General features: G+C 44.6%; 1 protein-coding gene across 3 annotated transcripts in view; it reads left to right on the forward strand.

The window, feature by feature from the left end:
* The window catches only part of CLIP2 (CAP-Gly domain containing linker protein 2), a 141,379-nt gene that overhangs the window by 85,500 nt on the left and 37,914 nt on the right, over positions 1-17,965 (forward strand). For all 3 annotated transcript variants that reach the window (XM_040424830.1, XM_040424831.1, XM_040424832.1), the window contains exon 4: positions 12,288-12,412. In XM_040424830.1, coding sequence (XP_040280764.1) covers positions 12,288-12,412 — 125 coding nt within the window. The remainder of the gene's footprint in view (positions 1-12,287; positions 12,413-17,965) is intronic.

The following is a 17,965-nucleotide window of genomic DNA, read 5'->3' on the forward strand; positions in this document are numbered from 1 at the left end:
TTGTTCTGCTGGGCGTCTCCTTCTCCTAGGCTGTAGGAGAAGCGCAGAGCTCACAGCGCAGAGCTCACAGCCTGGGAGTTTTTTTCTCCCAGGCTGTGAGCTCTGCGATGCGATTGGCCAGCGCTACAGCCTAGGAGAAGGAGACGCCCAGCAGAACAAGGGCAGACTCCGCCTACTATAATCAAGTCCCCGAACATACCGGAGGACCTAACGGGAGAACGGAACGCCGCCTAGGGATAATAGTAAGTGCAGTGAAATCTCTGGGCGCCGCTGTATATGTCATGATACTTAGTTCACAATGTCAGGATCGGTGAAATGGTCCTCTTTAAGCACAGCTAGGTGCTGCCAAAAGCCGGACCGGCACTTAAACTCCGGGCCGGTATTTGACCTCACCTGGCTGGAAAACAGCCTAGCCGCACATGCTGGGAGGAAAATACCTGCCTTACCAGACACAACCCCTCACTGTGTCACAATATATACAGGGCCGGATTAACGTAGGGGCGGATGGAGCTGCAGCTCCAAGCCCCTGCATGAAAATAGGCCCAGCAGCCCGCATAGGCCGGCCAGACGTCCGGTTTTAGGCCGGACCGTCCGGTTTTTAGACTCCTGGTCCTCCGTCCGGCCGCAGGCCAGGACGGACGGCCAGAAGTCCTCCTTTTCTGAGGTTATTGGCAGAATGGCAAACGGCAGGTACTGGCACTTTAAGTAACCCTACAAAAATAAATCGGCCTGCACTCACATTTCAATTTGTCACATCCCACAGACAGTGCGCACTGCGCACTGACATCACACGCTGCCTGCTTCGCGCCACTAAGTCACTCTCACGCAGCAGCAGCACACAACAGGTTAGAGCAGCTTGTCGGAACTCCAGTCTCTGTCCACCTCCTCTCATGTTGTCTAGACAGTAGTCTTGTGTTGAGCCGCCTGCCGCCCGGAGGTGAATTTTATTATAGTCCTGTGATGTGAGTAACTCCTTCCTGTCCTTCTCCTGCAGTCAAACAGCTCCTCAGGTTGGAGCTTCTTCACTTGTGTACTGCGGTTGTGTCATTCATATAAATGCAGGAGGAGCTGCTGGTGGTGACTCTCAAATTCTCAATCAGCACCTGGTTGGTTGCTCACCTGGTTGCTATGCAATAATGCATCATTTGATTCGTTTAGACCCTCAGCATCTTCCTCAGACAAGTAGCTGCGTTTAACACAGGTAATTGTCTCAGGAAGATGCTGAGGGTCTAAATGATGCATTATTGCATAGCAACCAGGTGTTAACGCAGCAGCTACTTGTCTGAGGAAGATGCTGAGGGTCTAAACGAAACAAATGATGCATTATTGCATAGCAACCAGGTGTTAACGCAGCAGCTACTTGTCTGAGGAAGATGCTGAGGGTCTAAACGAATCAAATGATGCATTATTGCATAGCAACCAGGTGCTGATTGAGAGTCTATCTAAGGCTGCATGCACGTGACAGTGACTAATGGCCGTGTGTAACGCCCGTCACACGGCCATTTTTAGCACCAATGAAAGTGTATGGGGCTATTCACATGGCCACTCTTTTTAACGGCCAGTGAATAGCGTCCGTCCAAAAATAGGTCCTATTTTTGTCTGTTTCCACGGCCATGCGGACCCTATTGAAATCAATTTTTTACGATAGACAGGAGTGCACCCGTCTAACAGCCGTTAAAAACGGGTACACTTTAATTAGGAGTTAAAAAAATTGTCCCCCATTGTTTAAATAATGCCCCCATAGTGTCCCGCAGCAAAAAAATATATAAAACTCACCTCATCCACTTGCTTGCGGTGCAGCAGTCTCTTTCTTCATTGAGCAGGACCGGCGATGTGCATGGTGACGTAACCACATGGGAGCGCGCAGTGACATCATTGCGCACATTTGCAGATCCTGTTCAGTGAAGATAGAAGAGACTGCTGCAGCGCGAGCAAGTGGATGATGTGATATATATTTTTTTGTAAAATCAACAAAACAAAAACAGCGGTGGGCCATTATGGGGGCATTATTTAAGATGGGGCATTAAAAAATAATTACTACACTATGAGGGACATAATTTAAGATGGGGACCTACATTGGGGGCATTATATACAAGAAGATGTATAACTTATACCAGCTGTACATATATAATTATATACAGGAGATACCCAGGTTATACCGGCATGGTCCATATCACTATATACAAGATGTATAACTTATACCAGCTGTATAATGTAGTATCTTGCATGGTGTAATATTGAACTATTGTGTGCCACTGTCCCCGATACGATGTCCTCCTTTTCAGGGTTTGATGTCCTCCTTTTTGGGGGTCTGCAAGTGGCCACCCTCGCCCGCATAGGCCGCCTCGCTGAGGTTGCCTGGCGGCCGCCCCGCAAACCTTTAGTGGGACCGAACCGTGCCGACTGTCAGATGATGACAGGGCCGGCGCGCAAGGAGAAATCTCCCAGGCCGGCCCTTTACAGAACTCACCAGGACAGTGACAGCTGACAGATCAGGTCAGGTGACAGGTCAGCTGTGCACGCCGCGCTGCGTCGTCACGTCAGACTCCTCCCCTGGGGCCTAGGCCATGCCGTAAAGTGAAAGACCGTGACGGCTGCTGCGCGCTGGAAGTTCAAAATTCTTCCTGCGTGGAGTCAGGGGCGCTGCCAGCGGTGAGTCACGTTCAACAGCCTTCAGTGTACTGCCCAGAAAACAACTCATAGGCGGTAAATAAATCAGCATTGGCTCACCTCACCTATTATACTGTATACTGTATAATTTATACATGTCATTCAGGAGCATGGAAAAGCTGGGTGATGATTTTTTTCACCTAGCTTTTCCATGCTCCTGAATTTCATATCTGCTTATAGGCATATATATCTTTTATAATAGCTGAGCCTGATCTATTATAAACAGATATGCCATTCAGGAGCATGGAAAAGCTAAGTGAGAAATAGTCACCTAGCTCTTCAATGCTCCTGAGTGGTATATCTGCTTATAATAGATCAGTTATTATAAACAGATATACCTATAGGCAGATATGCCATTCAGGAGCATGGAAAAGCTAGGTGACTATTTCTTGCCTACCTATCTTTTCCAAGCTCCTCAATGGCATATCTGCTTATAATAGATTAGCTTTTATAAACACATATGCCATTCAGGAGCATGGAAAAGCTAGACGTGAATAGCTTTTTCATGCTCCTGAATGACATATCCAGCGTGGCTATACATAATACAGCCATCTATATAGATGGCTGTATATTTAAACTGTGGCCAGAGATGTACACTTAGGCTAAGTTCACACAGCAGATTTTTCACACGCAAACCCGTGCGTAAATCTGCTTCAAAATTACGCATGAACTTTAGTCCAATAGACTTGAATGGGATTACGCAGACCCGTTCACACTTCAAACTTTATGCATGCGTATTTTCACATGTGTAATTTTGCGTAAATTCACACTTTATTTGTGCTATAAAAAGTTGCTCTGCGTTGCGTTTTCATTTTCTATAAAAAGGCCAATTAAAATCTTCTGCACCAGGCCCATGATGCTCTTAATCCGGCCCTGAATGAATATATATATATATATATATATATATATATATACACTAATGCAGCTTAGCTAAACTTGATAGTTGACGCGTTATGTAATCAATGGCAAGAAAATGTTTTTCAATGGATTTCAATGGTTTTTGCCCCGAGATAGCACTGAGAGGTGTTATAAGAGTCAAATTTAGCTCGGCTACATATGTATATACTAGTAGACATCACTAGAGTACTGGTCACGTTACTTTTTTTTTTTTCTATTAGCTCATCCTAAGAGATCAGCACCAGAGATGTTCAATAGCCACTCATATCTCTGTCCTCCCTAGGAAAAATGTTCACATTCTGCCAATCGGAATGTGGTTGCGTGTCACCACCATCAAAGTGGCAATTATCAAATATCTATAAACAGCTTAAAGAGGACCTTTCATTTGTTTTACTTATAGGAGCTAAATACCTGCACTTGCGGGGTACCCCCTGCTGATGCTGCGACCCATTTATTTTTTTCAAACATCGCCCCTACGCCCCTCTGCGTCCTCCTGAAGTTTTCGCACTCAGTATGTAAATCCTGAGCATCGCTACAGTGAGGAGGAGACGCCAGGGTTTCTCAATGGGCGTCTCCTTCTCCTTGGCTGTGCCGCGATTCAATCACATCGGAGAGCGTCACAGCTAGGGACAGGTATTTAGCTCCTATAAGTAAAACAGATGAAGGGTCCTCTTTAACCACCTCAGCCCCCAGTGCTTAAACACCCTGAAAGACCAGGCCACTTTTTACACTTCTGACCTACACTACTTTCACAGTTTATTGCTCGGTCATGCAACTTACCACCCAAATGAATTTTACCTCCTTTTCTTCTCACTAATAGAGCTTTCATTTGGTGGTATTTCATTGCTGCTGACATTTTTACTTTTTTTGTTATTAATCGAAATTTAACGATTTTTTTGCAAAAAAATGACATTTTTCACTTTCAGTTGTAAAATTTTGCAAAAAAAAACGAGATCCATATAGAAATTTTGCTCTAAATTTATAGTTCTACATGTCTTTGATAAAAAAAAAATGTTTGGGTAAAAAAAAAATGGTTTGGGTAAAAGTTATAGCGTTTACAAACTATGGTACAAAAATGTGAATTTCCGCTTTTTGAAGCAGCTCTGACTTTCTGAGCACCTGTCATGTTTCCTGAGGTTCTACAATGGCCAGACAGTACAAACACCCCACAAATGACCCCATTTCGGAAAGTACACACCCTAAGGTATTCGCTGATGGGCATAGTGAGTTCATAGAACTTTTTATTTTTTGTCACAAGTTAGCGGAAAATGATGATTTTTTTTTTTTTCTTACAAAGTCTCATATTCCACTAACTTGTGACAAAAAATAAAAACTTCTATGAACTCACTATGCCCATCACGAAATACCTTGGGGTCTCTTCTTTCCAAAATGGGGTCACTTGTGGGGTAGTTATACTGCCCTGGCATTTTAGGGGCCCAAATGTGTGGTAAGGAGTTTGAAATCAAATTCTGTAAAAAATGACCTGTGAAATCCGAAAGGTGCTCTTTGGAATATGGGCCCCTTTGCCCACCTAGGCTGCAAAAAAGTGTCACACATCTGGTATCTCCGTACTCAGGAGAAGGTGGGGAATGTGTTTTGGGGTGTCATTTTACATATACCCATGCTGGGTGAGATAAATATCTTCGTCAAATGCCAACTTTGTATAAAAAAATGGGAAAAGTTGTCTTTTGCCAAGATATTTCTCTCACCCAGCATGGGTATATGTAAAATGACACCCCAAAACACATTCCCCACCTTCTCCTGAGTACGGCAATACCAGATGTGTGACACTTTTTTGCAGCCTAGGTGGGCAAAGGGGCCCATATTCCAAAGAGCACCTTTCGGATTTCACAGGTCATTTTTTACAGAATTTGATTTCAAACTCCTTACCACACATTTGGGCCCCTAGAATGCCAGGGCAGTATAACTACCCCACAAGTGACCCCATTTTGGAAAGAAGACACCCCACGGTATTCCGTGAGGGGCATGGCAAGTTCCTAGAATTTTTTATTTTTTGTCACAAGTTAGTGGAAAATGATGATTTTTTTTTTTTATTTTTTTTTCATACAAAGTCTCATATTCCACTAACTTGTGACAAAAAATAAAAACTTCCATGAACTCACTATGCCCATCAGCGAATACCTTGGGGTCTCTTCTTTCCAAAATGGGGTCACTTGGGGGGTAGTTATACTGCCCTGGCATTCTAGGGGCCCAAATGTGTGGTAAGGAGTTTGAAATCAAATTCTGTAAAAAATGACCTGTGAAATCCGAAAGGTGCTCTTTGGAATATGGGCCCCTTTGCCCACCTAGGCTGCAAAAAAGTGTCACACATCTGGTATCTCCGTACTCAGGAGAAGGTGGGGAATGTGTTTTGGGGTGTCATTTTACATATACCCATGCTGGGTGAGATAAATATCTTGGTCAAATGCCAACTTTGTATAAAAAAATGGGAAAAGTTGTCTTTTGCCAAGATATTTCTCTCACCCAGCATGGGTATATGTAAAATGACACCCCAAAACACATTCCCCACCTTCTCCTGAGTACGGAGATACCAGATGTGTGACATTTTTTTGCAGCCTAGGTGGGCAAAGGGGCCCATATTCCAAAGAGCACCTTTCGGATTTCACAGGTCATTTTTTACAGAATTTGATTTCAAACTCCTTACCACACATTTGGGCCCCTAGAATGCCAGGGCAGTATAACTACCCCACAAGTGACCCCATTTTGGAAAGAAGAGACCCCAAGGTATTCGCTGATGGGCATAGTGAGTTCATGGAAGTTTTTATTTTTTGTCACAAGTTAGTGGAATATGAGACTTTGTATGAAAAAAAATAAATAAAAAAAATCAGCATTTTCCACTAACTTGTGACAAAAAATAAAAAATTCTAGGAACTCGCCATGCCCCTCACGGAATACCTTGGGGTGTCTTCTTTCCAAAATGGGGTCACTTGTGGGGTAGTTATACTGCCCTGGCATTTTCCAGGGGCCCTAATGTGTGGTAAGTAGGTAAATGACCCGTGAAATCCTAAAGGTGCTCTTTGGAATGTGGGCCCCTTTGCCCACCTAGGCTGCAAAAAAGTGTCACACATGTGGTATCGCCGTATTCAGGAGAAGTTGGGGAATGTGTTTTGGGGTGTCATTTTACATATACCCTTGCTGGGTGAGAGAAATATCTTGGCAAAAGACAACTTTTCCCATTTTTTTATACAAAGTTGGCATTTGACCAAGATATTTCTCTCACCCAGCATGGGTATATGTAAAATGACACCCCAAAACACATTCCCCACCTTCTCCTGAGTACGGCGATACCAGATGTGTGACACTTTTTTGCAGCCTAGATGCGCAAAGGGGCCCAAATTCCTTTTAGGAGGGCATTTTTAGACATTTGGATACCAGACTTCTTCTCACGCTTTGGGGCCCCTAGAATGCCAGGGCAGTATAAATACCCCACATGTGACCCCATTTTGGAAAGAAGACACCCCAAGGTATTCAATGAGGGGCATGGCGAGTTCATAGAAATTTTTTTTTTTTTGGCACAAGTTAGCGGAAATTGATATTTTTAATTTTTTTCTCACAAAGTCTCCCGTTCCGCTAACTTGGGACAAAAATTTCAATCTTTCATGGACTCAATATGCCCCTCACGGAATACCTGGGGGTGTCTTCTTTCCGAAATGGGGTCACATGTGGGGTATTTATACTGCCCTGGCATTCTAGGGGCCCTAAAGCGTGAGAAGAAGTCTGGAATATAAATGTCTAAAAAATTTTACGCATTTGGTTTCCGTGAGGGGTATGGGGAGTTCATGTGAGATTTTATTTTTTGACACAAGTTAGTGGAATATGAGACTTTGTAAGAAAAAAAAAAATAATTCCGCTAACTTGGGCCAAAAAAATGTCTGAATGGAGCCTTACAGAGGGGTGATCAATGACAGGGGGGTGATCAATGACAGGGGGGTGATCAATGACAGGGGGGTGATCAATGACAGGGGGGTGATCAGGGAGTCTATATGGGGTGATAACCACAGTCATTGATCACGCCCGTGTAAGGCTTCATTCAGACGTCCGTATGCGTTTTGCGGATCCGATCCATCTATCAGTGGATCCGTAAAAATCATGCGGACGTCTGAATGGAGCTTTACAGGGGGGTAATCCATGACAGGGGGGTAATCAATGACAGGGGGGTGATCAGGGAGTCTATATGGGGTGATCACCACAGTCATTGATCACGCCCCTGTAAGGCTTCATTCAGACGTCCGGATGCGTTTTGCGGATTCGATCTATCTATCAGTGCATCCGTAAAAATCATGCGGACATCTTGTAAAGACAGGGGGGTAATCAATGACAGGGGGGTGATCAGGGAGTCTATATGGGGTGATCACCACAGTCATTGATCACGCCCCTGTAAGGCTTCATTCAGACGTCCGGATGCGTTTTGCGGATCCGATCCATCTATCAGTGGATCCGTAAAAATCATGCGGACGTCTAAATGGAGCTTTACAGGGGGGTAATCAATGACAGGGGGGTAATCAATGACAGGGGGGTGATCAGGGAGTCTATATGGGGTGATCACCACAGTCATTGATCACGCCCCTGTAAGGCTTCATTCAGACGTCCGGATGCGTTTTGCGGATCCGATCCATCTATCAGTGCATCCGTAAAAATCATGCGGACATCTGAATGGAGCTTTACAGGGGGTTGATCAATGACAGGGGGGTGATCACCACAGTCATTGATCATGCCCCTGTAAGGCTTCATTCAGACGTCCGGATGCGTTTTGCGGATCGGATCCATCTATCAGTGCATCCGTAAAAATCATGCGGACATCTGAATGGAGCTTTACAGGGGGGTAATCAATGACAGGGGGGTGATCACCACAGTCATTGATCATGCCCCTGTAAGGCTTTATTCAGACGTCCGGATGCGTTTTGCGGATCGGATCCATCTATCAGTGCATCCGTAAAAATCATGCGGACATCTGAATGGAGCTTTACAGGGGGGTAATCAATGACAGGGGGGTGATCACCACAGTCATTGATCATGCCCCTGTAAGGCTTCATTCAGACGTCCGGATGCGTTTTGCGGATCGGATCCATCTATCAGTGCATCCGTAAAAATCATGCGGACATCTGAATGGAGCTTTACAGGGGGGTGATCAGGGAGTCTATATGGGGTGATCACCACAGTTATTGATCATGCCCCTGTAAGGCTTCATTCAGACGTCCGGATGCGTTTTGCGGATCGGATCCATCTATCAGTGCATCCGTAAAAATCATGCGGACATCTGAATGGAGCTTTACAGGGGGGTGATCAATGACAGGGGGGTAATCAATGACAGGGGGGTGATCAGGGAGTCTATATGGGGTGATCACCACAGTCATTGATCACGCCCCTGTAAGGCTTCATTCAGACGTCCGGATGCGTTTTGCGGATCCGATCCATCTATCAGTGGATCCGTAAAAATCATGCGGACGTCTAAATGGAGCTTTACAGGGGGGTAATCAATGACAGGGGGGTAATCAATGACAGGGGGGTGATCAGGGAGTCTATATGGGGTGATCACCACAGTCATTGATCACGCCCCTGTAAGGCTTCATTCAGACGTCCGGATGCGTTTTGCGGATCCGATCCATCTATCAGTGCATCCGTAAAAATCATGCGGACATCTGAATGGAGCTTTACAGGGGGTTGATCAATGACAGGGGGGTGATCACCACAGTCATTGATCATGCCCCTGTAAGGCTTCATTCAGACGTCCGGATGCGTTTTGCGGATCGGATCCATCTATCAGTGCATCCGTAAAAATCATGCGGACATCTGAATGGAGCTTTACAGGGGGGTAATCAATGACAGGGGGGTGATCACCACAGTCATTGATCATGCCCCTGTAAGGCTTTATTCAGACGTCCGGATGCGTTTTGCGGATCGGATCCATCTATCAGTGCATCCGTAAAAATCATGCGGACATCTGAATGGAGCTTTACAGGGGGGTAATCAATGACAGGGGGGTGATCACCACAGTCATTGATCATGCCCCTGTAAGGCTTCATTCAGACGTCCGGATGCGTTTTGCGGATCGGATCCATCTATCAGTGCATCCGTAAAAATCATGCGGACATCTGAATGGAGCTTTACAGGGGGGTGATCAGGGAGTCTATATGGGGTGATCACCACAGTTATTGATCATGCCCCTGTAAGGCTTCATTCAGACGTCCGGATGCGTTTTGCGGATCGGATCCATCTATCAGTGCATCCGTAAAAATCATGCGGACATCTGAATGGAGCTTTACAGGGGGGTGATCAATGACAGGGGGGTAATCAATGACAGGGGGGTGATCAGGGAGTCTATATGGGGTGATCAGGGGCTAATAAGGGGTTAATAAGTGACGGGGGGGGGGGGGTGTAGTGTAGTGTAGTGGTGCTTGGTGCTACTTTACTGAGCTACCTGTGTCCTCTGGTGGTCGATCCAAACAAAGGGGACCACCAGAGGACCAGGTAGCAGGTATATTAGACGCTGTTATCAAAACAGCGTCTAATATACCTGTTAGGGGTTAAAAAAAACACATCTCCAGCCTGCCAGCGAACGATCGCCGCTGGCAGGCTGGAGATCAACTCTCTTACCGTCCGTTCCTGTGAGCGCGCGCGCCTGTGTGCGCGCGTTCACAGGAAATCTCGGCCATCGCGAGATGACGCGTTTATGCGTGACTGTGCGCAGCGCTGCCACCTCCGGAACGCGATCCTGCGTTAGGCGGTCCGGAGGTGGTTAAGGGCTCATACACATGAACATATTTTTTGTCCGTGTCCGTTCTATTTTTTATACAGGTCCATATGCAGAACCATTCGCTGCAATGGGGCATGAAAAAGAAATGGAAATTATTCCGTATGCATTCCGTGTCCGTATGTCCATTTTGCAGACGAGAACAGGCATTGTTACAATGGATCCACAGAAAAAGGACGTCACACGGCTGCCATCCGTTTTTTTTTATGGATCCGTGTTTTGCGGACCACAAAATACATACGGTCTTGTGCATGAGCCCTTACAGTGAAAAACATATTTTTAGGTGATGCTAAATCTCCCCTTTACTTTATCCTCAGGATAGGTCATCCCTATCTGATGGGTGGGGGTCCAACTCCCAACAACCCCATCCCCCCGGTCAGCTGTTTGAAGAGGCCAATGCATTCTGGTGAGCGCCGTGGTCACCCCACAGTATACCAAACACAGTACCGTACATTGTACTGTATTGCAGGTCAGGCCCATTCACTTAAACGAGACTGAACTACACATAGACCGATAAATGTTATGTCACTGACCTAGGATAAGCTCTCAGTATTAAAGTCCAGGAAAATTCCTTTGAGTAGATATAAAATTGTATGTGCTGCAAAGATTTAGTTGGTTACATAAACACTATGGGGGGTCATTTATTAAGCTGAAATACACCTATACGAGATTGTTCCGCAATCTGCAACTTCATCTCACTCACACCATTTCTAAATAAGTTGGTGTGGCGTGGGCAGGGAAGGGGCGGGCTGCTAGTCCTGCCTGATTCATCATTTTTTACGCGTAGAAAATTGTCTAAATGTAAAAGACAGCTCGGAGCTAATTTGCATGCCTTCCCTTGAGCAGATAACTAAATGAGGCTCTGTTACTGTTGGCATTTTATCTATTCTGTAATGGTTCCACTGCTGTCTTTTTTGTGGTAAGAATAGCATAGTTTACAGTGCTATTTTTGCTGTCAAAAATAGCTGAACACCCTGAAGGTAAGCTGATGTACCTAATTATAACTCTATGAGATCCTTCAGGATTCAGTGGGACCCATTTGAGATTCAAATTTGGCATAGCTGTCATGGCTTTCTTTAGAATGGAAGTCAAGATGTTAGCATGCGCCTTCTAGTGAATGATGGCGGGTCCAGTGGTCAAAACCCACAATCTGTAAATTACTGCCTATCACATTTAACATTCCTATTGCCCATATAAAAAGTAACTACTGTCTTAAATTGAAAGACAGTGGTTTAAATAAGTACATCTACAAGCTACCTTATGCACATGGCAAAGAAAAGTGCAGGAGGTGTATGGCAGCACATATAATCCTTGACTGCAGTTCTGTAATGCTCTACATTGCTCCATGATATTTTCCCATAGATGCAATATGGCATGTAATGGAGCATTGGGGTCCAGAATCCAACAGAAAAACTCCACGTGACTCCATATGAAATCAGAGGCATACAAAGGTACAGTAGGGCCCTACAGAAGGCTATGGCTGCCCAGTTACGGTTTTGTTTAACTTGGTGGTTATATGGAATCGTAATATGGCCATATGTATTAGGCCTTCAATCTCAATCACTCAGATTTCTGGGTCAATTTTTGACCATAGAGGGAAGCTTATGTATAGGTAAATCCATCCCCCTGCTTTCCTGATGCATTTGTTCTGATGTCAGAAATCTAATAGTACTTGAACATATTTTATTGTGCATTTTTGGGTTAGATTTTCCATTCTGTTAAAAAATAAACTTACAGACTTTAAAGAGGTACACTGTAGATGGTAACACTCTACGCCTTCAACCCTGCTATAATATTATCGAATACATATGACTGTAAGTGATTTTATTTATTACTGCTTCTGTTTTATTTTATTTTTGGGATAGTGTTCAGTGTATTACATTTCAGCTTTATTTTGGCTGTGAAATAATTCATTTAGAGCTGTTACTATTTCTGTGTTGCATTACAGGTTGGTGGCACAAAAACAGGGGTAGTTCGCTATGTTGGAGAAACTGATTTTGCAAAAGGAGAGTGGTGTGGAGTGGAGCTGGACGAACCCCTGGGGAAAAATGACGGCGCTGTGGCTGGTACCAGGTATCTATGTTTTATTACTGTACAGGTATATGTGTGTTTGGGTGGGGTGTCAATGACAACATCTCAGGTTCCAAGGGGTTTAAAAGTCCAACTTTATTTGTCCAGCAACAAAACTTTGGCATCCATTAAAATAATCACTTTGGAGCATGTCACATAATAAAGCACAACAAAAAAAATACCTGCCCGTCTTGATGCATACCAAACATTTTAGTTTCCTCACCTACAGCTCCGTTCAAATACAACAGCATTCAGTGTCCAGAGGTACCTTGGCTTCTTAGGCTCAGGCACTCACTGGAGTCTTTTGTGCCCCTAATAATGACCCCAGCAGCATCACCTGTCTTAATGGATAGGGGAGAGAATGACAAGTCCCTTCTAACCTACCTGCCATTCCATACAGTCTGGATAAACAAGTTAATAAAGACTTCAGCAAGTAACTTGCTGAGGCATCCCAACATCTCACCCAACTTAGTAGCCAAGCTGAGATGTGCACTCCCTCCAATACATTACCAAAGACAGGTCTACAATGGATATCAATCACTAACATTTCCAGAGTTGCTCTGGTTGACCTTGGCCACTGGTTATCAATTAATTTAAATGGCTGGCATTAAATTCTACGTTAAGGTTATGACAGATTTTTGCTGGGCCGTCTTCTATTTAAAAGGGGTTATCTTCATCCTTTGAGCAGCTCTATTTTTATTGCTGGATGGAAGGTATGAAGGTACTATTATACTATTGTATGTGAGTATTATACTTCCAACTAATCCTACTGGAGATGCCAGACAATAAAGAGCTACAGTCTCCTGTCACCAGCATCCTTGTACACTGGATCATGCTCTATAATTGATTAGTATGGGCTTAAAATATTAAATCCTGTATATAAATAAGGACTTCAGTTATCTTTAACCTAATTTTGTTCCCCTCTTAATCCATCCATAACATTAGACTGAGATATGAAGATATCAACTGGATTTACTGGAGTCAAGAAACAGCTTTGTAGCTGAGTTAAATTAGAATGTAATATGTCACCTTCATCAAAAATGAATCTAATCTCATAAAATAATCATGGATGTCATTTGCAGTTGAAAATTATATTGTTATCCAGTGCTTCCTGTTTTTAGGTCATACATCATTTAAATGTCCTTTAAATTCTCATTGTATGTTTGTGCATTCTCGCATAGTTTTGACATATTTTACACATTTTATTATTTTCTGCTAAGTTTAGCATTTAGAACGTAGTCAGCCTCATTAGGAAGTTTTATGGTGTGACCCCCATGGTGCTGCAGCAACCAATGCCTGCCCAAGTTTGGGGCAATAGTGTGAGGCGAATGGTTGCCCTGGGTGGATGTGGCTTTGCCACACACACTGTGGGGTTGCACTGTTATAGAAATACTGTTAAGTATTTGAACTTTGGTATAAGTATCTTGCTCTAAAGTAATTAAGATCAGGTTGTCATTAGAGATGAGCAATGTTTTAAAGGGCACCTGTCAGCAGATTTGTACCTATGAAGGCATCTGTGTTGGTCCCATGTTCATATGTAACTGCATTGCCATTACACCTAGAAGCTCAGCTCTCTCTGCAACAGCCACGCACTCTGCACTTTGATTGACAGGGACAGGCAGTGAAAACGTAATCACATCATAGCCCTGTCAATCAAAGTGCAGGGGGTGCGGCAGTTGCAGAGAGAGCTGAACCTCTAGGAGTGACAGTAACCCCCTAGTTGCTCCTAGAGGCTCATTTTCATATATTAAAATGCTGGCACATATGAACATGGAACCAACACAGATGCCTTCAGCTGCCAAGTGCACATGTAACCGGTCATCCAGTTTCATAGGTACATATCTGCTGACAGATGCCCTTTAATAACTGGAAGTAATTTCATTTACGTGCATGTCACATGTAAGACAATATTTTTGGCAAAGACAGCTATATAATAGGAAATGTGTTTGTTTGAGAAATTCTAATGAACTACTGTATATTCCTGCGTATAAGACTACTTTTTAACACATGAAAATCTTCTCAAAAGTCGGGGGTCGTCTTATACGCCGGGTATGGCGGGCGCTGCAGTGCCGGGACGCCCGAATTATCAACAGAGAGAGCCCGGGCTATTGCCTTGTATCCCCAGCAGCTGAGAGCTGCGATGTAACCCACGGCATATGCCCCCCCTGCGCTGTACCTTGTATACCGCCCCCTGCTCTGTACCTTGTATGCTCCTTGTACCGCCATCCTCCCGGCCGCTCGCATCTCGCTCCTACGCATGTGCGAGATTTCATGCGGCGAGCGTGGATACACGGGATCCTCACGGCCGCTCGCATCTCGCTCCTGCGCATGTGCGAGATCTCCGTGCGGCGTATCTAAGTGCGGCGCAGATGTGCATATGTGAATGTGAATATAAAGAATAACATAACAAAAACATGTTCAGGGTATAGGTGGCACATGTTTAGGGTCTGGGAGGCAGGGAGGGGGGACAAGGAAGGTGGTGGGATGCAGGGATGGTGGTGATACCATGGGATGGCGGTGGTACCTAGGGATGGTGGTGATACCATGGGATGGCGGTGGTACCTAGGGATGGTGGTGGGATGCAGGGATGGCAGAGGTACCCAGGGATGGTGGTGGGATGCAGTAATGTACTGCTGTGTGTTGAAAAAGGGGTAGTCTTATACGGCGAGTATATCCCAAACTCTATATTTTCAGTGTAAAAGTTGGGGGTCGTCTTATACGCCCAGTCGTCTTATACGCCGGCATATACGGTATATTTTAAAACATTTACACCCTGCAAATACTTACCTGCTTCCCTGCGATGGCTACCGGCTCCTTTGTTCCATGGCTTTGGCTGCTCCATTGGTCTCTCTGTATGTAAGCGTCCTGTTTGCCGCTGCCAATCACTGGCTGCAGTGGTGATTTGCTCCCCTTGCGTCATAGAAAATGGTCACGTGACACAAGGGGATCAGGTCACCGGAACAGGAAGTTTTCATCCAGGGGGGCCAGCGGAGCAGCCGAGGCCATGGAACATGGGCACTTGGGAGCGAGCCAGCACCAGGAGGCAGGTAAGTGCACAACCCCTTTAAGAATGTCCCCATAGTGCCCGTCAGACAGTAATAATGCCCCCGTGAAATGCATAACAAATGTATTGAGTAACACACTTAAAAAGAGTAAAATTAGCAAAATGATATTTGCGCAAAGACTTGTGACTTTTGTATGACAGAAAACTGGCGAACACATTTGTGTATCTTAGAGGTCTTGCCGTTTTGGTCATAAATCCTGGTGTAAATCAAATCCACCTATATCAGCGCTGAGCCTGTATTATTCTGTCATACACTGATAGTAGAGTATAAATCATCTCAATGTCAAAATATATCTTTATAGGAGATTTTCAGATATAAAACTAAAAATTCCCTGCACAGGATCCGTTATGCAGGCCATAGACTTCTTTTATGACGGAATGAATAACAGAAGGCCTCTAAAGGCATTCCGTTATGCATTCCGTCATAGAATTGCATTATGGTCCGTGGTAATGGAATCCATCACGCAATTCGCCTTTTACCACCAAACAAAGTGTGAACGAATTTTATAAGCGGAAATTCACTCATCTCTAGTAATAATTATTTGCTAGATATGTCAGAAGAGGGGACACGTCTTCTTTAAATATTAAGGTGTCTATTGAAATATTTTTGTGTACAATCTATAGGAATTTGTGGTCAAACACCTGCCGCTTATGTTGGGTTCATCCAAGACTTTTCTGACTTATTACACTTGTCCGGTTTACATTCCTGAGGTCTGAAAACAGAACAAGGAATAAAACATTTGTGCTCGGCCACTTGTCTTATTTCATAGTAAGAGATAAAGTAGAAAAACAACATAGAAAGATAAAATACAGTTGTTGTCACGGCCATGCCCATGACCGTGACTCCTTTACCGCATGCGGTTGCCTGCGGTTTTGTATGGGCGTTCAACCACGGGTGAGGGCTGCTTGTCTGTGGCCTCACTTGTGGTTGCCGCGGGCAACCAGTGTTGTTGTTAGCAGCAGAGCAGCCTAAGCGTCGCTAGGCAGCTTGCTGCCCTGGCATGCGGTCTCACCTGACGTTCCTTTTGTTAGGTGTGTTTGTTGTGTGCACTGTGTTGTAAGTTATTGTGTGCACTTTCCCTTTATGTACGTTTGTTTTCCCTTCTGTGTTACTGGAAGGGTTAACTTCCTTCCCACTGTGTGTGTGATGTCACTGGGTGTGTCCAATCCTTGGGTGTGGCCACTTGGGCCTATAAAGACCCTCTCTCTTGCAGAGCTCAGTAGGTTGCTTCAGCATGCTTGCTGATAGCAGCCTCCTGTGTTTGTCATCCGCCAGTGAGAGCCACCACTGTGGTCATAGTTTAAGTTTGAGTTTGAGTTCATAGGTTTAAGTTAAAGTTTTATGTATGCCTATGTCTTTATGTGTGTGTTGTAGCAAGTTTGTCTGTTGGGATTTTCATATGTGTTTGTGCAGCATAACGGTTCTGGATCCCTGTCTGTTTAGGGATCCAGTCAGCAGGGCTGTGGCAGGTTGGTGAATGTCTGTTCACCTGCCATTTCCGTATTGCTGTTTCTGTTCCCCTTTTCCCAACAGCTTGGCCATTGAGGCTCCTGCTCCTCCGTGTCAAGGAGGAGTAGGTTGCCTTACCCAGCTCCTAGCTCAGGGATCTGCGGAGGGTAAGACAGGGCTCCGAGGTTCCGGCGCATGGGCCCTCCTACCTTAAAGGTCGGCCCATGCAGGTTAGGAGTTAGGGTCAGGGTAGGGACGCTGTAGGAGGTGACCTGCTCCCTGTCCTGTGGCTTCATGGCCGAGTAGCTACTTAAACACCTGGCACCTCACGGCTGAGGGTTTCCCCCATCCTCAGCCGTGACAGTTGTGTCTGGAAGAAAGCCAATGCAGATGGGATTAAACCGTGATTGAGAGAATGGTGCTCTTGTTTCGAAACATTATGTTACAGTCCCACTACCAAAAGACGTCCTTGACTTGTTTTCTGCTCATTGATTTCACAGGACAGGCCTAGTCAGGATGAATGGAAAGTAAATGCTGTAATGAGCAGATGTTGAGTGACTCAGTTTCCTAGTAGACGTGGCTTAAAGTTCTGCATGTGATGAAGTTTATTCTGGCAAATTCACGTATAAATTGAAATTAGAATTTTTCATTTGTTTTCAGGTTTGGGAAAACTAGCTAGTTTATCAAAGCTATTTAGAGGTCATTTGACATTGAAGACACACAGTATAGTATATGACCAGCATGATAGCAAGAGGCTTTCAACATGAGTGAGCAGTTATGTATGAATGAAGATTTGCTTTTCCTATGGATAGCGTTCATTAAAGGAGATCACAGAATTAGGCCTCATGAATACAACCTTATTTATTTTGCAGTCCGCAAACCACAGATCCTCAAAATGCAGACACTGGCCATGTGCATCCTGCAGTTTCCACGGCCACATTGTCAAAATGTCTATTCCTGACCACAAAACAGACAAGAATAGGACATTTTCAGTTTTTTTTGTAGGATGGACGTGCGGACATATGGATGCTTGTTGTACACC

The sequence above is a fragment of the Bufo bufo genome, chromosome 3, assembly GCF_905171765.1.
Source record: "Bufo bufo chromosome 3, aBufBuf1.1, whole genome shotgun sequence".
NCBI classification, from domain to species: domain Eukaryota; kingdom Metazoa; phylum Chordata; class Amphibia; order Anura; family Bufonidae; genus Bufo; species Bufo bufo.